Below are 23,830 nucleotides of genomic sequence, written 5' to 3' on the forward strand. Positions count from 1 at the left end.
CCGACGAAAATCTTCCGAAATTAGCTATCTTTCCGTTCCGAAACTCGGAGCGACAGGAACACGTCCGAACCCGATGGCGGAAAAAAAACAATCGAAGATGGAGTCGACGCCCATGCGCAATGGAGACAAAAGGAGGAGTCACTCGGTCCCGTGACTCGAAAGACTTCTTCGAAGAAAAACAACTTGTAACACTCCGGCCCAACACCAGATGGCGAGCTATTGCAAAACATGCGTATCTACAGCGACAGATGCCATCGAACTAAAATAATTTAAAAAACGGAGACAATGCTAAACATCCCTTACACCAACTTCTAAATGTCTAGCTGCAACGTGGTATTACAGGATGCAAACCTACAATAGATTTACAAAAGATCCATGCTTGAATAATTAGAATATTTCTATTTAAAAAATACCCAACCACCACCCAGTAAATATTTAATGACTGTGAAAAACAGCAGAACAAAGATGTTAAGAGAAACACTAACTTTTAGCATTTGTAACCCCATACCAAGCTTTAATAATTACGAGAAAAGGAGTAAATCTGGCTCAACTAATGGTCCATGCTTACCAAATAGAAGGGTGACCGGGGTGGCGGTGGGGGCTGCCGTCTTATCCTTGGCATGATGAGTGAGGTAGATAAAGGTGGTGGGGTTGGTGTAGTAGATCGGAGCGTAAGCATTTCCAATTCTTCCTTAAAAACCATGCTGGCATGAGTTCTGGGAGTCAATGTGAGTATGGTACTTGACAATGGCACTGAAACACGAGTTGCAGATGTGGCAGAGGGACTTGACATCTGAGTCAGAGACCCAGCTGCTGCAGTAGTTACAGAACTTGAAATTAGATTCAGAGGCCGCTGTGCTGATGCGTTGACAAGAGTGCAATCTGGTGTCAAAGGCGGATATACTAAAGAGGTAACAGGATTTAAAACTGGTGTTGGAGTCTGGGCTACTGTAGTAGTAAGAGAGCTTTGAACTGTGGTAAAAAGTGAGGCTGTAAAGTTGGAAAGGCTGTTTGGAACTGGGGTTGGGGGATGGGCTGCCAGTGTATTAGAAGAGCTGGAAATAGAATTAAGAGGCCTGTTTGCCAATGTGGTGGAGCAACTGTTTGCTGGATTCAAAGAAGGGTTTCCCAAAATGTTACCTGGGCTGTAAACTGGAGTCAAAGGCAGACAAGCTGATGTGGTTAGAGAGTTGTTAACTGGTGTAAGAGGTCGGTCTGCCATGGTATTGGGATAACGGTTCATTGGGGTCAGAGGCTGCGTTCCCAAGATAGCAGCACAGGAAGAATCTTGAATTAAAGACAAGCATGCTGATGTGGTATGAGAACTTGTAACTTGAGTTATGGGACAACTTACCGAAGCAGTGACATAATTGTTAATTGCAGAAGGATGGCCTACAGAGTTGATGAGGTAACTGTTAATAGGAGTTGGTGGTCGGTTTGCCAACGTGGGGAGAGAGTTTGATCCTGGTGTTGTAGGACGGGCAACACAGGTGGTAAGAGGTCCTGAAACTGGAGCAGGTGGGCAAGATGCCACAGTGTAAAGAGGACTAGACATTGGCGTAAGAGGCCTCTCAGTTGAAGTGATAATGGGGTTACAGACTGGCTGAAGTTTTGGTGCTAAAGGGACACCAATGCTGGAGACTGGCAAAGAACTAGCAGCTAGGTTGGTTGCTGGACCAGAGAGAGTCACTGCTGTTGACCTAGAAACCGATACAGGAGCAGATAATAGAGGCCTTGGCTCCAAACTAGAAGGATTAGATGGTAAGACAATATGCTCGTGCCCAGATGCAGACTCAGTAGTAGGATCTGAAATAAACCTGGTGCTAGATGAGCAAGTCAATGGGGTGAAAGCTAAAGTAGATGCAGGGCAAGTCAGATGCATCCCATTGCTGGGTATGGTGACAATACCCTGGGTGGAAATCTGTGCAGGGGACACCGAAAGCCTGGTTGCTAGGCTGAGAGTGGAGCACGAGGGCTGGATTCCATTGCTAGGAACAGGGGGTATACCCTGCAGAGTCCCATGGCTTGGTATTTGTGTAGGTTTGGTTGATGCACTGGTAGATGAGCCAACTAGTTGTGTTCCATATGAAGACACTGAGAGAGGGTAGCGAATGGTTGCTGCTGAACCTGGAATGGCCACTTGTGCTGATGCTAATCCATGTTTGGCTCCTAGAGAAGTGGAAATAGGGATGCTCTGTACTAATGATCTACCAGTAACATTAGGACTAGTAGGTTGTACTGAGACAATCATGGAAGGAGGAACAGAGTTCAAAGTATGGGATGGGTTAGAGCCTGGAGTCACATGCTGTGGCACTGCTGTTTGCACAGAGCTGGAGGATGTCACTGAAGTTTGGGCAGACAGCATAGTTGCAGCAGAGAAATCCGAGAAGGTTGCCAGTGCAGGACAGTTGCCTGCCAAAGACACACAAGCTGAAACAGGATTGGAGACTACAGTAAAAGTCCCAGGACTAAACATGGCAGGTGAGTTGTTTGCCACCAGAGATTTCTGACTTGAGACTAGGTTAGAGGCCTGAACTGGTACTGAATTAGAGGAAGAAACAGAAGCCAGTAAAGCAGCATGACTAGACAATGGTGCATGCACAGGAGTTGTACTACAGCCCGCCACTGATGACTGATTGAAGGAGGGCACAGGAGTTGGCAGTGAGGCAGAATTAGAAGCACCTCCAGGAGCTAGCAATGAAGGATGGCAAGAGGACATACTAGATGCCAGCAGTGGAGAAAGATTAGGTGACACTAACGCTGCTACTATGGGAGCTGGGCTTGTGGCTTGGAGAGTAGCCACCTTTGGATTAGAACTGGAGGCCAGAACAGGAGCCAACAGGGAAGCTGGACTGGAAACAGGGGCAGAACACTGCACATAAGCAAAACTGGAGGCAGAGCCGGACGTCAGCATTTTGGCATTATTGTGGGCCAATGGGAGAGGTGGCAAGGCAGCTGAGCTAGAGGCTGCCATATGTGCTTGCACGGGAGAACTGGCTGACTGGACTGAAGTAAGAAGAGGGTTCTGCAGAGTACCAAGGAGAGGTGTTTGCAAATGAATGGGACCTGAAGGCTGGTTAAAAGCAGAATTGGTGATCTGACCAGGACCTATCAGTGTGACTGAACTGGAAGCTGGAGTAACAGCTTGCAGGTAAGTTGGTGTGGAACTGGACGAAGCAACCAATGAAGCTGGACTGTATCCCACAGTAGGAGATAGCATGGGTGCTGAACCACAGGCCCTGGTATTACCAGAGGTAGGAGTCTGCATAGGAAGCGAGCTAGAAGACACAACAGGTGCTAGATGAGTTACACTAGATGGTGGAAGAGAAGTTTGCAGATAAGTAGAACTGGAAACATGAGTAGTTGGCATGGGGGATGTACCAGAGGACGTGGCCGGAGCTAGCATGGGAACAGAATTGGAAAACTGACTTGAGACAAGAATGGGAGCAGTGGATGTCAAAGGCCACAAAGATGGTGTAAGCGAAGAATTGTCAGCAGTTAGCCTAAGTGACAAAGAGGTTGTGACTGTGGAAGCAGAATCAGAGACTGGAGGTGGGACCAGAGACAAAGAGGAGCTGGTGGGTGAAACCAGAGTGGTGGGCAGCAGGGAGCTTGCATCTGGTGGTCTGGATACTAGACTTGGAGTAAGGCTACATGATGGAATCTGCACAAGTGTCTGGTTAGTAGTTAGAGACTGAGTTGCCAACGCTGCAACAGAACTGAAGGCAACTAATGAATGAGGCAATGGTGACGGGACAGGACTTGCAGGAAGACTACAAGCAGCGCTGGAGATCGCTGGTATCAGCTGAGAAGCCATTGTGGAAACAGGACTGGAGAGAGGTGCCAAAAGTCTAGCTCCTAACAAAGGAGTAGAGCTGGTAGATGGTGATGGTGCCAATGATGAAGCTGCGTTAGAAGCCTGTAGTACAGAGCAGTGGGTTGAAGAAGCACCACCTGTGGAGACAGAAAAAGGGTAGAGAGCATCAACCATTTTTCAACAGTGTTGTGATTCTTCTATTTCAGGTCCTTAGTTCCACTGGCCTCACCATTTTGTGAAGCATACAAAATTATTCGATACTTCGACTAATGAACATGCCAACTTCTCAGAATCTTACTTCCTCACCACAAACAACCATCCACAACTCTCCTTACCTGCCTTTTACATTCCATCTACATCAAGTGCTTACAAATAAAGGTATTGTGGGCACATGCTTTGGAGAATAAAAGAATGACGACCCAGAGTACAAAATTACTATAACATTTACTTACTCTATACTCAGTCCCATTATGGAAAGAATTTTAACAGGAGTTTGCTTTTAAGAATGCTGAATATTCAAGTGTGTGGCACTTGTTGCACAGGTACCCACCAACAGCCATGATGTAACTAGAAAACAGGGGCTTAACAGACAACACTGAGAGGAGCATCAGACTACTTAATGGGGTACATAAGGAAGCATACTTGCAATTTTCTGTCAGGTAGGTTTACAGTTCTGGGGCAGTCTGAGGTTACTGGGCAGCATCTGAACTAAAGCTGTGTTGAGCTCCATCAATATTGTCACATCAACTGGATATTTAACAGGTGAGGGTTGGTGAGCAGACAAGGTTTGTTCTATGGATGGGAGATGGGCCAGAGAGCAGATATCGTAAATATATAAATGACACACAAAGCACAGCAATGTTACAATTCCAGAAAGAATACCACCTCAGCATGGTTGCCCACGTTTGGAAAACCTCTGCAACTGCCAAGCTACTATAAAATGGTGTCAGAAAAAAACAACTGTCCCACAAGAAGATAGACTGCCAACAGGAGGCACATTAGTCCGCAAGAAGGTCTGCACAAGGTCCAACTGAATGAAAGACGTAGGAAAGTAGCCTCAATCTAGCATGGTTACCTTAACTTTTTAGCCCGTTTGTCAGTGTGTTTGACTGTGTTCACAGGGATCCTGCCGACCAGGACCCCAGTGATTATGCTCTCTCCTTTTTCAACATGGTCCCTGGAACCTTTTTCACCCCACATGTGGCATATTGGTGCCCCCAAGTAAGCCCCTAGTATATAGTACCCAGGGCTTTGGGGAACCAGGGGATCCCTATATGCTGCAGCATGTATTATGCCACCCATAGGGAGCCCATGCAAAGTGTTCTGCAGGCCAGTCATTGCAACCTGCGAGAAAGGGTTCATGCACCCTTCCACTGTCAGGACACTAAGTCACTCCTATGGCAGGCCCTCCTAGCCCAGAGGGCAGAGTGCAAGTACCTGTTTGTGAGGGCACCCTACACTAGTAGAGGTGCCCCCACGAACTCCATCTCCATTTTCCTGGACTTTGAGCGTGCGTGGACGCCATTTTATGCTTGTACTGGACATAGGTCACTACCTATGTCCAGCTACATAATAGTAATTCCAAACCTAGGCATGTTTGGTATCAAACATGTCAGAATCGTACTCCAATACTGTTGCCAGTATTGGAAGTATAATTCCATGCACTCTGGGGGCTCCTTATAGGACCCCCCAGTATTGCTACCACCAGTCTTACAGGGTTTTCAGACAGGTTTCTGCACTCCTGCTGCTTGATTTGATCAAGCTCAAGAAGACACAAAGGATTTCCTTTGGGAGAGGGAGGTAACACCCTCTTCCCAGGTGTGTCTGGCTTGGGAGCGGTAGCCTCCCAAGCCACTGGTATGCTTTGAAGGGCACATTTGGTGCCCTCTGTGCATAAACCAGTCCACACCGTTTCGTGTTTTTTTTTTTTTCCCCCCTCTCTCTCGCTCTCTCTTCTTGCAGTCTTGTCTGGGTGTCGTCTTTTCTTCTTTTTCCTCCTTTTGGATGGTTTGGGGAAATTCCAGTAATTTACTCCTGGTTTCCTGGTCGCTGGGGGGTACTGTGTTACTTATCCCTGTGTTTTTCTAGTTCTCCTAGCTCCCCTCTACACATTCCACTTACGTAAGTGAGGGTCCTGTGTTCGCATTACATTTTTCTTGTATATGGCCTGGGTTCCCCCTAGGGTCACTATTGCTTATTGGTATTTGCACTGTTTTCTAACCTTTTCAGTGCCTATTACTGTTTACTAGTGTAGTTATTGGAGGACTGCCCTTTAAGTAGTTTGTGGAATGGTGTGACCAAATATAAAGTGCCTTTATTTAGGTACAACTGAGTGTTTTGTTTCATGTGTGTAAGTGCTGTGTGACTACAGTGGTTTTGCATGTCTCCGAGATGAGCCTTGGCTGCTCATCCACAGCTACCTCTAGAGAGCCTGGCTTCTAGACACTGCCTACACTTCACTAATAGGAGATACCAGGACCTGGTATAAGGTTTAAGTACCCACACACCAGGCCAGCTTCCTACAGAAAAACTGAGCGAGAGACTCTCAACAGACTAACTGCCACAGTGAGATATGAGAGTAATTGTGAAGTATCATATGGTGTGGTTGTGAGACCTCCCTGTGTAATACACTGCCAACTCTTCTAGGAGCACTCAGGTTTCATTTGTCAAACCGTAGCTCAACCCTGGGGAGCTGTGGCTTCGAGCAATTAGGCTTTAACTAAGGAGTAAACGTAAAGCATTTAAAACCACACCAGACCAACTGAAGAAACAAACTCGATTCTGAAGAAATTCAGCACCAACTTATAAAAAGAGCATACATGTTTATGAACTTATGGACACTAAAATGAAAAAGATTCCCCTGAGGGTTCAGGAAACAGATTTTTACAAGAAACAATAGATCAAGACTTTTCACTTATTTGTGAACAAGCACTGGCAAATTCAAATAATTTGACACTAAAACGTTTTCAAGAAAGCTTTGGTCAAAGTGGAATGCGGTTACTCAGTTACTTTGGGCAACCAACTCTGGCAGAGAGCCAGTCAAGTGGTCCAGCAAGGTCTCAACATGAAGTGCAGTTGACTGGGGTATTCCCACTCCATGGTTCTGGTGGGCTGTCTATGGCCACAGGGTTCAACGTCCCCGAACGTCCTCTTTCATCCAGCAGAAGTCCATTCGCCACTGGACTACTGGTCATCAAGAACAACAGTCAAGTTTACTTCTTTTAGCAATTGCTCTCCTTCAGGGCAACTAAACTGCACTCCGACAACTCTCCAGAGTCCATCCAACATGGGTGGAAGTTTTGGGTGTTGGGTCTAGGTCCCCTGAGCTGCACTGCAATGAAGTGCAATGATCCAGTGATCGGGGTTACCAATCTGCCCAGACAGTCTTCTTCAGCTTTAGTGGTCCTGTGCTGTGTAATTTAATTCAGCCAACTGAGTCTTGGAGCTTCTACTTATGGCTAGGCTCAGGGGATAACTTCTCCACGAGTAGGACACAGCAGGTACAGTCCCTTCCTTCGCTAGTGCAAGGACTAGCAGAGGTGTAGTCCAAGTGCAGTATAGCTTCTATATTGCCAGTTCCAATGTCACCGGGGCAGTTCTTCAATTCTCTTATTCCAGTCAATTGAGATCCAACTTCTTCCACCTGATGACAGTTTCCTGTGAAGTATGGCATCTAGTTATTCCAGAGTGCTAAATTCTGCCCACTCTGAAGATGTTGGGACCCCTCCCTAGGTGTGTGGAACTCGAAAGTCTGCCCTAAGGCTGTGGCTACCTATGGGAAATATTGCCTATACAAAAAACGGTTTGGCCAGTGTATCCTCCTCTCTGTCCCCAATACCAACCCGTCTACCCTAATAAAAATAAAATAAAATAAAAAAGTCACTCTCTTAATGTGTTTATCATTTGCCCTTCAAAAGAAGCTTGCCCTTTGATGATGATCTGTTGGGTCACCACACATTGCGGCTGAAGGAAAGCAGCGCCTTTCTGGCATAAATAACCCCCACTTTTTGACTAGTGTCACTAAGTTTAGACTGTACTACACTGGGATCCTGCTACCCAGGACCCGTGTCAGTGTTCTCTCCCCTAAATTTAGTTGAATGGTAACTTTTATACCCCACAATTGGCATATTGGTGCACCCATGTAAGTTATTAGTATATAGCACTTAAGTACCCAGGGCATTGTACACAAGGGGTCATGCACGGGCTCCATGTATTGTACCACCCATAGGGGGCCCATGCACACTGTGACTATAGGCCTGCCATTGCAGCCTGAGTGCAATGGTGCATGCACCTTTCACTCCAGATATAAGGTTTGCATTATATCATGGCCACTGCACTCTGACCCTATAAGTCACCAATAAGGTAGGCCCTTCAGCCAAGGGCAGGGTGAATGGTTCTAAGTGTGAGGGCACTCCTGCATGAGCAGAGGTGCCCCTACAAACCCCAGACTCAATTTCCTGGGCTTTGTAAGTGCAGGGTAGCCACTCTAAGGTATGTAGTGGACACTGGTCAACACGAGTTGTCCAACTACATAATGGCTTCACCGAACATAGGCATGTTTGGTATCAAACATCTTGGAATCATGCAACAACACAGATTCCAGTGTAGGTTGCATTATACCATGTACTCTGGGACTCCCCAGGGGATCCCAAAATGTCTGCCTGCACAGCCCTGCATGCCAGCCTGTGATGACGTCGACCCCAGACACTGTTCTGCCCTCCTGCTGCTGAGCTTAACTCGTTCAGCAGAAGGCAAAACAAAGTATTTCCTGTAAGATAAGAGGTATGACCATCTCTTCTGTAAACACAGGTGTCTCTGGGCTCAGGTGGGGGCGCCTCTGAGCGCCACCAGACTGCTTTGAAGGGCACATTTGGTGCCTTCCTTGCATAAACCGGTTTGCATCAGTGCAGGAACCCCAGGTTCCCACTCTGGCATGAAACCACACAAAGGACAGGGGAGTGAGCACCCCCTGTCTAGTTCCTACCCTAAGGAGGTGCACAGACCTCCACCAGGTGGACTCTTGATTCGGCCATCTTGGAAATAAGATGTGAAGAGGCCCCTGTGAGCATCTGACCGGTTAGTCCAGCTGGTTGATGTCTCTGACCCCCACTGATAGGTATGTCACTTCAGTAAGTGTTCAACCCCCTTCCTGGGTTGCTTAAGGGCTTCCCCCTTGATTTGTATTCAAGACTTCAGGAACCGACTGCAAGTTTCCTCTGCACAACACTTCTGCAACCTGGACACTGGAACCATTCCTGTTCTTCACTGGAACTAAGAAAAAAACTAACCAGCAGGAGGGCTCCTAAAGAAAATTTGTTTTGAAGTTCTGCAAACACTTCTGCAACCCCGTGGCCATACAGCCTTCTGGATCACACGGACTCTGCTTAGACTAAGGAAAGCAAGGCAAAGCCACCTCGATGATGACCAGCTTGAACATCCTGCTGTCCCAAGGACTCTTCAAGGCTCTACAACACAGGTGGTGGTTCTGTGGCTCTCCAGAGTTTTTATCTACATTCCTTGCAACTGGGAAGTCTGGGGTCCCGCGCTGGAGTTGCTTGGCTGGAACCCCTGTGCACCGCGTCTGTTTGTTGCCAAGGCTTTTTGGCTCTCCAGTCCGAAGATCTCCTAGCTCCAAGAAACCCTGGGCTCCAGCACTCTCCAGCGCCAAGAACAGCATCATCTCTGCAACTCCTGCAACGGTGGTATCCCTCTCTGCTGTGCTGTTGAGGCCTCCCTGTGCCTGCTGCCAGAGGGTCCTGCTGGGTAATCCATTGATTCCAGTGGGCTCTCCGTGCTAAGGGCTGACCCTGATCTACCTGCCAAGGTTTGGTCACCTGGACCTTGCTGGTCCTCAGAAAACCTGCAAACTCAGTGCAACACTTCGCTGCATTTGCCAAGGCTTGATTGTGGTCCCGCTGACCACTGACCCCTCTGCAATTCAACAACCGGCATGGGACAGCCTGTGGATGACCCCTGAGATCTTCCTGCATCAAATGGACTCCACTGCTACACTTCTTTGTCCTACAGGAAAGCAACTCCAAGAATGTTGGGAATTGCCCTCCTGCACTGCATGGGCACCTCTGGGGGGTCTGGACTCTCCGCTCTTTCCTTATGTCCTCTTCTTTAGGAATCCAAGCCTAGGTTCCATGGACCTGGTCCACGGGTCACGACAAGAGCTGGACAACAGAGGTCCACACTGACTTCAATAGGAGGTTCCAACACAACTTCATCCCTATGCACCTGGGCTTCCTTGGTGTAGGTACTCCACTGTTCTGGGTATCTACAGGTGGGGGCATTATCCAACCTCAGTTTGCCCCGCGGATTTCCTCAGGGTCCATTGGGAAGGGCCCTAAAACACGAAAACTCCAAACGTGACTTCCCCATGTTATCCTACAGACACTGACCCGTGGTAACAACTCTGCACAAGGATGACTAGGGAATCCTACCTACTTGCCTTTGGGGTTTTTAGTACTTCCCCCAGTCCTGAGGGTCCTTGGTTGGTAGTGAGAGTTGGGAGTGATTTTCGCATTCCATTTTTTTAGTATATAGTTTGGCCTCACCATATGGGCCCATGTTATTTTATGCCTTTACTTCCCTGTTGCTAAGTATATTTTTTATATTCACATCTTCGGTAAGGAGATATACCAAGGTTAGTTCTAGAGTGTGTGTTAAAATAAATATAACCTATTTTTCGAACACTGGTGCGGTTCTTTTCTGTGTGTACATCACTGACTGATCTGTGTGTTATTTGCACCCTCCTGGATAAGTCTCATCTGCTCTCTACAGCTACGCTTGAGAACTCATGTTATCTACAGTTACCTACACTATCACTAACAGTTGCCTGCACTCAGTAAAGGGTGCCTCACCTGTAGGGGTACACCATATACTGAGCCAGCCTCCTACATTGGTGGTGCAGCGGTGAAATAAAGACTTGCAATGCTTTACCACTTGGTTATTGGTGAGTTTCCACAGGAAACCACTGCTGACTTAGGTATGTACTATACATTTTGCAAATTGTTATTTTGTTTCAATTTTTCTTAGAATGGGTTTCTAAGGTTCTGGCATAGCCCTATCACCAATCTTTGGTAAAAAGTTTAGAACACTAGGTTAGTTGTAGGTACACATACACTACACTAGTACCATGTCTCCAGTTGAGGAATCTAGACAGACTCTGGAGCCTGTATAAAGCATCCTTACATTCCAGAAACTTAGGTCTATAAAACTAAAGAAACGTCACCCTACTAAACCTCAGCTTCTAGAAATCCAAGCTCAGGCTGAAAAGGGAGCAGCTGGCTCTTGAAAGAGAGGCCCTAGAGGTGGAGAGGAAGAGTTTGGGGTTAGAACCCCATGGTGGCAGCACAAGACACTCCAGGTTCAGAGAGAACACTTTGACTCTAGGAATCTCAGCAGGATAGTTTCCCCTTACAAATCTGGGGATGACTTCCACAAATGTGTAATTGCTCTGGAGTGGGCCTGTAAAGTCCACAAGCTCCACCAGAGGTAGCGGGCAGCTATCTTGTGGTTCTCCTTTGCAGACAAAGGTAGGGACAACTTTTTGGCAGTCAGAGAAGAGGATGGAGACAACAACCAGGTTTTGAAAGAGGCAAAGATTCTTGAGTTTGGAGTTACTACAGAGGAATCCAAAATTATGGGTTGAATTTGTAGACTGTGCAGTTAAGGCTCTGGAAGGCTGGCTACATGGTAGTAATATACATGACTAATAAGGGCTAAACAATTTGATCTTGAGAGCACTTCCTTAACTGTGTGCCTGACAAACTGCATCAATACCTGGTAAGTGATCTATATTTGTGTGATCAATTAAACCTGTGGCAATAGAGTTAGAAACTGGAGAAGCGAGTCCAATCACACAAATTAAACAGCCATCAGATAAAATTAATTATACAGAACAACACTGTTAAAGGTCCATTGTTATTTTACTAAAAAACAAGCCAGTGAGTTAGTTAAAAGTTATCCGAATAAAAGAACAAGTTAATTATCTTCAGTAACAAATTATCTGGTAGAGACATATTCTAGTTGCAGATTCCTTAAATTAGAATTTCCCCAGGTGTTAGACTGGATCCGGAGACTTTTCTTCTAACAGTAACCTTGCATGCCGTTCGGAGGGGGTGGTCGACTCAGTTGCTGGTGTCGTGGTCACTGTGATGATGTCTGGGTAGAATATAGACGCCGCCTTGGCACGGTAAGTCAGTATCTTTTCACTACTTTCTACACCAAAGCGCAGAGCCATGAAGAACACTGAAGTGGTGTGCCAGAGCTAAGCCCCTAAAAGAAGAAACCCTATCCCTAGAAATCAGACAAAATGGAGGCTTTGAAGAAAGGGACTAGAGCTCACTCTGCGAGCAGAGCTGATAGCCACCAGAAAGACAGAGGGTAAGGAGCCGCAGAGGACAACTATGTAACTGCTCAAATGGAGCACATATCAAGTAAGTGAGGATAAGATTGAGGTCCCACTGAGGCATAATAAATGGAGTGTGTAGGATAGTGCCACTTTTGGCATGGTTACCCCCCCCCCACCCCACTTTCTGCCTAGTGTTGATGCCAACTTTGATTGAAAGTGTGCTAGGACCCTGCTAACCAGGCCCCAGCACCAGTGTTCTTTACCTAAACTGTACCTTTGTTTCTACAACTGGCACAGCCCTGGCACACAGATAAGTCCCTTGTAAAAGGTACCCATGGTAGCAAGGGCCCTGTGGCCAAGGAAGGTCTTTAAGGGTGTCAGCATGTATTATGCCACCTTAGGGGACCCTTCACTTAGTACACACACACACTGCCTGGCAGCTTGAGTGTTCCAGAACCAAGACTTTCTGCCCTGGCTGGAATTCAACTATGGTAGCCTTTCGATCATACCACAACTACTGGAGTTGTTGGCTAGCCTCAAGCTTTTTGGATGCCTTTTCCATGTACTCTGCCATCCTAGAGCGGAGGCCAAGCATATAACCCACCACATCTGGTTTAGGCTCATGGAGAGGTCTCTCCCAGCCTTCTTTAACAAGTGCCAGTGCTCCCCTTACAGGATGGCCAAACAGAACTTCAAAGGGGGAAACCCTACTCCCTTCTCAGCACCTCTCTGTAGGCGAAAAGCAAGCATGGCAGGAGGACATCTCATCTCCTTTTGATCTTTTCAGGGAGCTCCATGATCATCCCCTTCAATGCATTGTTAAACCTTGCAACAAGGCCAATGGTTTGTGGATGATAAGGTGTGGTGAACTTATAAGTAACCCCACCCTCATTCCACGTGTTTCAGGTAAGCTGACATGAAGTTTGTACCTCTGTCAGAAACCACCTCCATAAGGAAACCCACTCTGGTAAAAATACCAATTATGGCTCTGACTACTGCAGGGGCAGTAGTTGACCTAAGGGGGATTGCTTCAGGGTATCTGGTAGCACGATTCACTACTACCAGTATGAATCAAGTTACTTACCTGTAACTGTAGTTCTCCAGTATTGGAAACATTTGTAGATTCACATGCTTGAATCATTTCCAGTCGTCGAGATGGGAGCCTCCGGTGTAATACAAAATCACATTCACTTGTATAACAAGTTCGAAGCAAGGCCTCTTAATTTAGTGACATCTCAGTCATTTTATAAAAAAGTACCAAACTTTAGAGACAACCAATCAGCTCTCACCTCCCCTTAGAACCCTCCTGTGAGGAGCTGATTTCCCTCAGATTTTCCCAGCACAAGTGCACCAATATCCTAAGGCTGAGCAAATGAGGATGAGCTCCCCAGGGGAGGTAGGGTGGGTCGCATGTGAATCTATGAAAGTTTCCAATACTGGATAACTACACTTACAGGTAAGTAGCTTGTTTCTTACTACAGTATTGGAACTTTCATAGATTCACATGCTTGAATCAGAATAGTAAGCAGTGAATAACACATTTTTCGCTCTACCAACAATAACATAGCTTTCTGAAATGTAAACCGGTCTGATAATATGTACATACAGCTCTTACTGTGATCTGCAACATGATATCAAAAAAATGTGTTATAGTAGAAAATAAGCGGATGGAGGGAAATAAATATTTTAGCTCACTGTCATTGGAACAGGTAACGAAGGACCGCTTGACCAACGGCTGCATCCCAAAGGGACTCCGTGTCCAGGAAGTAATGCTGCATGAAGGTGTGAGCTGTTATCCATGTCGCAGCATGGCAGAGGTCTTTAATGGAAACACCAGCAAGCAGCACAAAGGATGATGAGATCGCTCTCGTGGAATGCGCTCTTACGGTTGTGTTCAAAGGTCTTCCTGCCATCTGATGACAAAATATGATTGCATCCTTAATCCACCGTGATATAGTCTGTTTGGTCACCGAGTGACCTTTCCTAGTAGCACTGAACGCTACAAACAACTGAGTAGACTGTCTGAACGCCTTTGTCCTTTCCAGATAGAGTTTTATGCATCGTTTCAAGTCGAGCGAATGCAGAGTTCTTTCCGCAGCAGTTTGTTGGTTTGGAAAGAAAGTCTTGAGCACCACTGGCTCATTGATATGGAACTCGAAGGTACTTTGGGCACGAACTTAGGATTGGTGCGCAGGATTTACTCTGTCCTGTATGAACTGCAGAAAAGGCTCTTGTATAGTGAAAGCTTGAATTTCACTAACTCTGCGCGCCGAAGTAAGGGCAAGAAGAAGAGCCACCTTCCAAGTGAGGTACTTTATGTCTGCTCTGTGAATCAGCTCAAAGGGCTCCTTCATAAGCTGGCCAAGAACAATGTTAAGTTGCCAAGCCGGCGGCGAAGGTTTCACTGGAGGAAATGATCTGAAGAGACCTTTGAGAAATTGTTTTACCAATCTGAGACAGCATAAAGATGGTTTGCCTGGTACTCTTCTATATCGGGATATGGCAGCTAGATGGACTCTAATTGAGGAGTGGGCTAGTCCTGAACGTGCCAGCTGTAATAAATACAGCAACACTGCCTCTGGTGCGGAGGATAGAGGATGTACGTTTTGCGCTTCGTACCAAATACCAAACCTTTTCCATTTTAGTCGGTAAGACTTGCTGGTACTCTCTGCACGTGCATTAGCTAGCATGTCTCTGCACTCAGGCGGGAGGTCTAAATGCCCAAACTCATTGTACTAGCGATTTGGGGTCCGGATGCCTCACCTGCCCCTGGCTGATGGTAAGCAGGTATGGGATTGGTCTGAGTCTGATAGGTGGAGAGGCTGACAGTAAGAGCAACTCCATGTACCACGGTTGACGTGGCCACGCTGGAGCTATGAGGATCAGTTGACAAGGTTCTGACTTCATTTTCCTGATCACCCTTGCAGGGGGGAATCGGAGGAAAGGCGTACACATAGATCGCTGACCATGCGATCGAAAATGCATTCCCCCATGAATGTTGGTGATGCCAACTTGCATAGTGTTGGCATTTGGCGTTCTGGGAGGAATGCAAATCGGTCCAGGCGCGGTTTCCCCCACTGGTCGAATATCCGATCTAGCGTCCTCTGGTGTAGCTCCCACTCATGGGAGGATGTGGTCAGCCTGCTTAGGGAATCAGCAATGGTATTTTGAAGGCCTGGGACATGTTCCGCAGTGATGTGGATGGAGTGGTGAATGCACCATTTCCATATGGTCTGAGCCTCTCGGGAGAGTATTGCAAGACCGCGTTCTTCCCTGCTTGTTCAGGTAGTGCATTGTGGTGGTATTGTCTGTCCTGACAAGCACAGCTGACCCTCGTATCCTTGGAAGGAAGGCTTGCAGTGCGTAATGGAGCGCTCTCAGCTCGAGAAAATTAATGTGGAACGAACGATGAGAGGGTGGCCACTTACCACTCACCCGAAGGTCCTGCAAGCACACGCCCCATCCTGTGAACGATGCATCTGTGGTGACAGTCATTGGAGGAACTCGTGCCAAGAAACTGAGACCTTTGGAAATGTTCTCGGGAACTGTCCACCAATACAGAGAATGAACCATATGCAGCGTGACGCAGATGATATCGAAGGAACCTGGTACTTGTATCCACAGTTTGTCCAGTTCTTCTTGAATTGGACGCATTCGGAGGCGGCAGAATGGAATGAGGTTGATACAAGATGACATCATGCCCAGCAAGGACTTGTACTGCTGGACTGAAAGATACTTTTTTCGTTGAACGTTCCTTGCCAACTGTGTTAGCTTTGTTTGTCTGTCCGGCGCTGGATAGGCTTTGGCTCGTTGAGTGTCTAAGATAGCACCCAGGAAGGCTAGACAAGTGGACGGCTGCAGGGACAATTTTTCCCTGTTGAGTGTAAGGTCTAATTCCTCGAAAAGGCGCAGAGTTGCCCTGACTGACCTTTTTGCTGTCTGGGTATCTGGAGCTTTTACCAACCAGTTGTCGAGGTATGGGAAGACTTGATGTCTGTTCCTTCTCAAGTAGACAGTCACTGGCGCTAGACATATGGTAAAGATTCGTCGTGCTGAACGTAGGCCAAAGGGAAGAACTTTGAACTGAAAGTGTTTGCCGTTGACCGCAAACCTCAGGTACGTTCGATGGAGCGTATGGATAGAGACGTGAAAGTACGCATCGTGAAGGTCCAGAGACCCCATGAAGTCCACTTTGTTTAGAAGCTGGAGGACATCTTGGAGGGTGACCATTCGAAATGTCTGCTTTTTGAGGTATTTGTTCCTCCCTTCAGTCCAGAATCAGCAGCCAGAGGTGAGACTTTTTTTGGATGAAAAAAAATTGGGAGTAAAACCCCTTTCCTTTCTGGGAATGTGGGACAGACTCTATAGCCCCTTTCCTCAACATGGTGGCTACCTCTAGACGAAGTAGACAAAGGTGTTTTTGATGAACTTGCGATGGAGGCATCAGAGGTAGTGTAGGAAGTTGGAGAAAACTTTTCAAATTGCAAAAATCAATTTCTAATGACAATTTTGGAATTTGTCGTGTGATCAGGTATTGGCTGAGTAGTCCAGCAAATGCAAAGTCTTGTATCCCACCGCTGCCACCAATGTAGGAAGTTGGCTCTGTATGTGCTATTTCAAAGTAAGGAATAGCATGCACAGAGTCCAAGGGTTCCCCTTAGAGGTAAAATAGTGGTAAAAATAGATAATACTAATGCTCTATTTTGTGGTAGTGTGGTCGAGCAGTAGGCTTATCCAAGGAGTAGTGTTAAGCATTTGTTGCACATACACATAGACAATAAATGAGGTACACACACTCAGAGACAAATCCAGCCAATAGGTTTTTATATAGAAAAATATCTTTTCTTAGTTTATTTTAAGAACCACAGGTTCAAATTCTACATGTAATATCTCATTCGAAAGGTATTGCAGGTAAGTACTTTAGGAACTTTAAATCATAAAAATTGCATGTATACTTTTCAAGTTATTGACAAATAGCTGTTTTAAAAGTGGACACTTAGTGCAATTTTCACAGTTCCTAGGGGAGGTAAGTTTTTGTTAGCTTTACCAGGTAAGTAAGACACTTACAGGGTTCAGTTCTTGGTCCAAGGTAGCCCACCGTTGGGGGTTCAGAGCAACCCCAAAGTCACCACACCAGCAGCTCAGGGCCGGTCAGGTGCAGAGTTCAAAGTGGTGCCCAAAACACATAGGCTAGAATGGAGAGAAGGGGGTGCCCCGGTTCCGGTCTGCTTGCAGGTAAGTACCCGCGTCTTCGGAGGGCAGACCAGGGGGGTTTTGTAGGGCACCGGGGGGGACACAAGCCCACACAGAAATTTCACCCTCAGCAGCGCGGGGGCGGCCGGGTGCAGTGTAGAAACAAGCGTCGGGTTCGCAATGTTAGTCTATGAGAGATCTCGGGATCTCTTCAGCGCTGCAGGCAGGCAAGGGGGGGGTTCCTCGGGGAAACCTCCACTTGGGCAAGGGAGAGGGACTCCTGGGGGTCACTTCTCCAGTGAAAGTCCGGTCCTTCAGGTCCTGGGGGCTGCGGGTGCAGGGTCTCTCCCAGGTGTCGGGACTTAGGATTCAAAGAGTCGCGGTCAGGGGAAGCCTCGGGATTCCCTCTGCAGGCGGCGCTGTGGGGGCTCAGGGGGGACAGGTTTTTGTACTCACAGTCTTAGAGTAGTCCTGGGGTCCCTCCTGAGGTGTTGGATCGCCACCAGCCGAGTCGGGGTCGCCGGGTGCAGTGTTGCAAGTCTCACGCTTCTTGCGGGGAGCTTGCAGGGTTCTTTAAAGCTGCTGGAAACAAAGTTGCAGCTTTTCTTGGAGCAGGTCCGCTGTCCTCGGGAGTTTCTTGTCTTTTCGAAGCAGGGGCAGTCCTCAGAGGATGTCGAGGTCGCTGGTCCCTTTGGAAGGCGTCGCTGGAGCAGGATCTTTGGAAGGCAGGAGACAGGCCGGTGAGTTTCTGGAGCCAAGGCAGTTGTCGTCTTCTGGTCTTCCTCTGCAGGGGTTTTTCAGCTAGGCAGTCCTTCTTCTTGTAGTTGCAGGAATCTGCTTTTCTAGGGTTCAGGGTAGCCCTTAAATACTAAATTTAAGGGCGTGTTTAGGTCTGGGGGGTTAGTAGCCAATGGCTACTAGCCCTGAGGGTGGGTACACCCTCTTTGTGCCTCCTCCCAAGGGGAGGGGGTCACAATCCTAACCCTATTGGGGGAATCCTCCATCTGCAAGATGGAGGATTTCTAAAAGTCAGAGTCACCTCAGCTCAGGACACCTTAGGGGCTGTCCTGACTGGCCAGTGACTCCTCCTTGTTGCTTTCTTTGTTCCCTCCAGCCTTGCCGCAAAAAGTGGGGGCCGTGGCCGGAGGGGGCGGGCAACTCCACTAAGCTGGAGTGCCCTGCTGGGCTGTGACAAAGGGGTGAGCCTTTGAGGCTCACCGCCAGGTGTCACAGCTCCTGCCTGGGGGAGGTGTTAGCATCTCCACCCAGTGCAGGCTTTGTTACTGGCCTCAGAGTGACAAAGGCACTCTCCCCATGGGGCCAGCAACATGTCTCTGGTGTGGCAGGCTGCTGGAACTAGTCAGCCTACACAGACAGTCGGTTAAGTTTCAGGGGGCACCTCTAAGGTGCCCTCTGTGGCGTATTTTACAATAAAATGTACACTGGCATCAGTGTGCATTTATTGTGCTGAGAAGTTTGATACCAAACTTCCCAGTTTTCAGTGTAGCCATTATGGTGCTGTGGAGTTCGTGTTTGACAGACTCCCAGACCATATACTCTTATGGCTACCCTGCACTTACAATGTCTAAGGTTCTGTTTAGACACTGTAGGGGTACCATGCTCATGCACTGGTACCCTCACCTATGGTATAGTGCACCCTGCCTTAGGGCTGTAAGGCCTGCTAGAGGGGTGGCTTACCTATACTGCATAGGCAGTGAGAGGCTGGCATGGCACCCTGAGGGGAGTGCCATGTCGACTTACTCGTTTTGTCCTCACTAGTACACACAAGCTGGCAAGCAGTGTGTCTGTGCTGAGTGAGAGGTCTCCAGGGTGGCATAAGACATGCTGCAGCCCTTAGAGACCTTCCTTGGCATCAGGGCCCTTGGTACTAGAAGTACCAGTTACAAGGGACTTATCTGGATGCCAGGGTCTGCCAATTGTGGATACAAAAGTACAGGTTAGGGAAAGAACACTGGTGCTGGGGCCTGGTTAGCAGGCCTCAGCACACTTTCAATTGTAAACATAGCATCAGCAAAGGCAAAAAGTCAGGGGGCAACCATGCCAAGGAGGCATTTCCTTACAGGTAGTATTTGGGTAAATTCTAGTAGGTGTCAGAAACGGATCACATCCAGCACCCACTTGTCTTTGGTTATCTTTTGGCAGCGATGTAGATGATGTTTGAGTGTTCCATGATAAGTTGCAGGAGGATGAACGAGCCGTGTCAGTAGACAGTCATTGTCTACTCTTTAGGTTGACGCCCCTGTTTGGACTTGTGGTAGGGCCTGGTGTATGCCGCTGGAGGTGGCTGTCTCTGCTGATACTGTGCCCTAGCAGGCTGAAACATGGCTGCATAGGCTGGGTACCTATATTGTTGGTATCCACCACAAAAAGATGGCTGACCTCTGACTCTAGCACCCCGAAATTACACTTTCCTGTATTGTAGAGTGCCTAGGGATTTGACCGTTTCCGTATCTGCCTTGATGGTTTGAAGGGCCGCGTCGACGTGTTTACCAAACAGAGCCTCTCCGTCATATGGAAGGTCCAGGATTTTCGTCTGTACCTCTGGCAGAAAATTGGTGGCTTTAAGCCAGCCTTGCCACCTCATTACCGCTGAACCAGCGAGTAGTCTGAAGCCCATCGCAGCTATGTCTAGGGCACAATCAATTATATCCGCCGATGAACGCTGACCTTCCAAAAGAACTTTCCTAGCTTCTGCTTTGGAGACGTCTGGGAGCTCTTCCAGCAATTGGGATACATCTGACCAGGGCTGCCGGTCGCATCGGCCCAGCAGAGCAAGGGAGTTGGCTGCTCTGACGACAATGGCTGACCTGGAAGAAAAGCGTTTGCCAAAATTTGTCTAGGTGCCTTCCTTCTTTATCTGATGGTGATGTTAAAGGCGTACAGGGATTCCTAGAGCGACATTGGGTGGCCAGTGATATGAGAGTCCGGTTTCGGACGTACTGAAAGGCAGGCCAGGGCATCCTCTGTTTGTTTATATCTTTTTGTCTAGTCTCTGCAGCACCGCAGGGACTGTAGCTGGGTTCTGCATAATCTTCAGGCCCTAGCTCCACACACGGTCTATGATAGGCATTGCTCTGACCATTTTTCTGTGAGGTTCTCTGAAGTCATATAGGAAGCAATTCTGCAAAGTGGCGGGCATAGGGAGATCGAACCGTGTGGCAGCACGCTCAAGCAGGTTATGGAAGCCCCCTATATCCTCAGGCGGAGAATCAACTACAGGTGCTGTAGGCAAGGCAGGAGCCGGAATTATTTAATCATCCCACGCATCAGTGGCAGGCTGTATCTCACCTTCCTCCGCATCATTATCAGAGGATACCTGATGTCTTGGTGTGGAAAGCAGAGACTGCTGTGACCTTGGTTGAGGAGCATGATGTGGTTGTGGCAAGAGAGGAGTTGCTGGCGGCGGCGGAAGCAATGGCTGTTGTGCAGACAAAGGTTTAGGTGGGAAATGTTCCTCATAATCCGCCAAACATCGCCTGTAAGTCTGATACCAATCCAGGAGGAAGGCTGACCAGTGGCGGATACTCATAGTAGCCTTGGGTATAGTATGAAGCCTTATCGTCGTCTGAGTACTCTTGGCACTTGACCCTTAGTTGTGAAGGGCTGCTGGTGACTCCGAAAATACCTTCCTCTTTAGAATCATCTTCATCTAAGACACGCAATGGTAAAAGGCTGGAAACCTTGCTAGGCGATGTGACAGAGGGCGTTAGATGATATTTTTTTGCCCTCCTGTGAGTAGCCTGGTCTCCTGACATGGAGGCAACGAATCTGGTCTTTGTGCCTTTATGGCAGTCGTCGACGGTGGCATTGTTGACGAGAGCATCTCTGTCTCGACGGTCGTCGACAGGGGGTGGGGGGGGGGGGGGGGGGGGAAGGGGTAGTGACACAAGTAGACACACAGCGGCACTGGGGGGTCACTCTAGCAGTAGCAGCGCAGGCAGGGCACAGGGGGGCTTCTCGGGCCAGCCACCAACTGGGCTACACAGAGGGTCGCCTGAGGGTCACTCCTGCACTGAGGTTCGGTTCCTTCTGGTCCTGGGGGCTGTGGGTGCAGTGTTTGGTCCATGCGTTGGGTCCCCTGTTACAGGCAGTCGCGGTCAAGAGAAGCCTCTGGATTCTCTCTGCATGCGTTGCTGTGGGGACCCATGGGGTCGTCTCGGGCTACTCACGAGGTCGCAGTCGCCTGGGAGTCCTCCCTGTGGTGTTGGTTCTCTGGATCTCGAGCCAGGGGCAAAGGGAGAAGTCTCACACTTCTGGCGGGAAGTGTGAAGTCCTTTAAAAGTTAGCAATATTGTTGCTGGTTGTTGAGCAGAGCCACTGCTCACAGGAGTTTCTTGGTCCTTAGGTTCAGGGCAATCCTCTTAGGCTTCAGAGGTCGCTGGTCCCTGTTGGATGCATCGCTGTTGCAGTTTATCGAGTCAGGAGACAGGCCGGTAGGGCTGGGGCCAAAGCAGTTGTCTTCTGTCGTCTCGGCAGGGCTTTCAGGTCAGCAGTCCTTGTTTCAGGTTACAGGAATCTGATTTCCTGGGTACTGTGGTGCCCCTAAATTACTGAATTTAGGGGTGTGTTTAGGTCAGGAGGGCAGTAGCCAATGGCTACTGTCCTGGAGGGTGGCTACACCCTCTTTGTGCCTCCTCCCTGAGGGGAGGGGGGCACATCCCTAATCCTATTGGGGGAATCCTCCAATCTCAAGATGGAGGATTTCTAAAGGCAGGGGTCACCTCAGCTCAGGACACCTTAGGGGCTGCCCTGACTGGTGGGTGACTCCTCCTTGTTTTTCTCATTATCTCCTCCAGCCTTGCCGCCAAAAGTGGGGGGAATGGCCGGAGGGGCGGTGTAAGGAAATGCCTTCTTGGCATGGTTACCTCCTGACTTTTTGCCTTTGCTGATGCCAAGTTATAATTTGAAAGTGTGCCGGGACCCTGCTAACCAGGCCCTAGCACCAGTGTTCTTTCCCTAAACTGTACCTTTGTCTCCACAATTGGCACAACCCTGGCAACCAGGTAAGTCTCTTGTAACTGATACCCCTGGTACCAAGGGCCCTGATGCCAGGGAAGGTCTCAAAGGGCTGCAGCATGTCTTATGCCACCCTGGGGACCCCTCACTCAGCACATGCACACTGCTTGCCAGCTTTTGTGTGCTGGTGGGGAGAAATTGACTAAGTCGACATGGCACTTCCCTCAGAGTGCCATGCCAACCTCACACTGCCTGTGGCATAGGTAAGTCACCCCTCTAGCAGGCCTTACAGCCCTAAGGCATGGTGCACTATACCACAGGTGAGGGCATAGGTGCATGAAAACTATGCCCCTACAGTGTCTAAGAAAAACCTTAGACATTGTAAGTGCAGGGTAGCCATAAGAGTATATGGTCTGGGAGTCTGTCATACACGAACTCCACAGCACCATAATGGCTACACTGAAAACTGGGAAGTTTGGTATCAAACTTCTCAGCACAATAAATGCACAATGATGCCAGTGTGCACTTTATTGTAAAAATACACCCAGAGGGCATCTTAGAGATGCCCCCTGAAAACATACCCGACTTCCAGTGTGGGCTGACTAGTTTTGCCAGCCTGCCACACACCAGACATGTTGCTGGCCACATGGGGAGAGTGCCTTTGTCACTCTGTGGCCAGGAACAAAGCTTGTACTGGGTGGAGGGGCCTCTCACCTCCCCCTGCAGGAACTGTAACACCTGGCGATGAGCCTCAAAGGCTCACCCCCTTTGTTACAGTGACAAAGGGCATCCCAGCTAGTGGAGATACCCACCCCTCCGGGCCCTGCCCCCACTTTTGGCGGCAAGGCTGAAGTAGATAATGAGAAAAACAAGGAGGGGTCACTCACCAGTCAGGACAGCCCCCCAAGGTGTCCTGAGCTTAGGTGACTCTTACTTTTAGAAATCCTCCATCTTGCAGATGGAGGATTCCCACAATAGGATTAGGGATGTGCCCCCCCTCCCCACAGGGAGGAGGGGCAAAGAGGGGGTAGCCACCCTCAGGGCCAGTAGCCATTGGTTACTGCCATCCCAGACCTAAACACACCCCTAAATTGAGTATTTAGGGGCTCCCAGAACCGAGGAAGATAGATTCTTGCAACCTGAAGACTAAGAAGGACTGCTGACCTGAAGCCCTGCAGAGAAGATGGAGACGATGACTGCTTTGGCCCCAGCCCTACCGGCCTGTCTCCCCACTTCAAGAAAAACTGCAACAGCGACTGATCCAACAGGGACCAGTAACCTCTGAAGCCTCGGAGGACTGCCCTGCATCTAAAAGGACCAAGAAGCTCCAGAGAACAGCAGCCCTGTTCAACAAACTGCAACTTTCTGCAACAAAGAAGCAACTTTTAAAGACCACACGTTTCCCGCCGGAAGCGCGAGACTTTCCACTCTGCACCAGACATCCCCAGCTCGACCTGCGGAAAACCAACACTACAGGGAGGACT

At 48.4% G+C, this 23,830-nt stretch overlaps 1 protein-coding gene across 1 annotated transcript in view; it reads right to left on the reverse strand.

Moving 5' to 3' along the window:
- Positions 1 to 23,830, reverse strand: part of SRCAP (Snf2 related CREBBP activator protein) — a 1,275,580-nt gene that overhangs the window by 312,486 nt on the left and 939,264 nt on the right. Inside the window, exon 25 of the mRNA XM_069201690.1 lies at positions 569 to 3,954. Within this exon, the coding sequence (XP_069057791.1) occupies positions 569 to 3,954 (3,386 nt within the window). The remainder of the gene's footprint in view (positions 1 to 568; positions 3,955 to 23,830) is intronic.

The sequence above is a fragment of the Pleurodeles waltl genome, chromosome 7, assembly GCF_031143425.1.
Source record: "Pleurodeles waltl isolate 20211129_DDA chromosome 7, aPleWal1.hap1.20221129, whole genome shotgun sequence".
NCBI lineage: Eukaryota > Metazoa > Chordata > Amphibia > Caudata > Salamandridae > Pleurodeles > Pleurodeles waltl.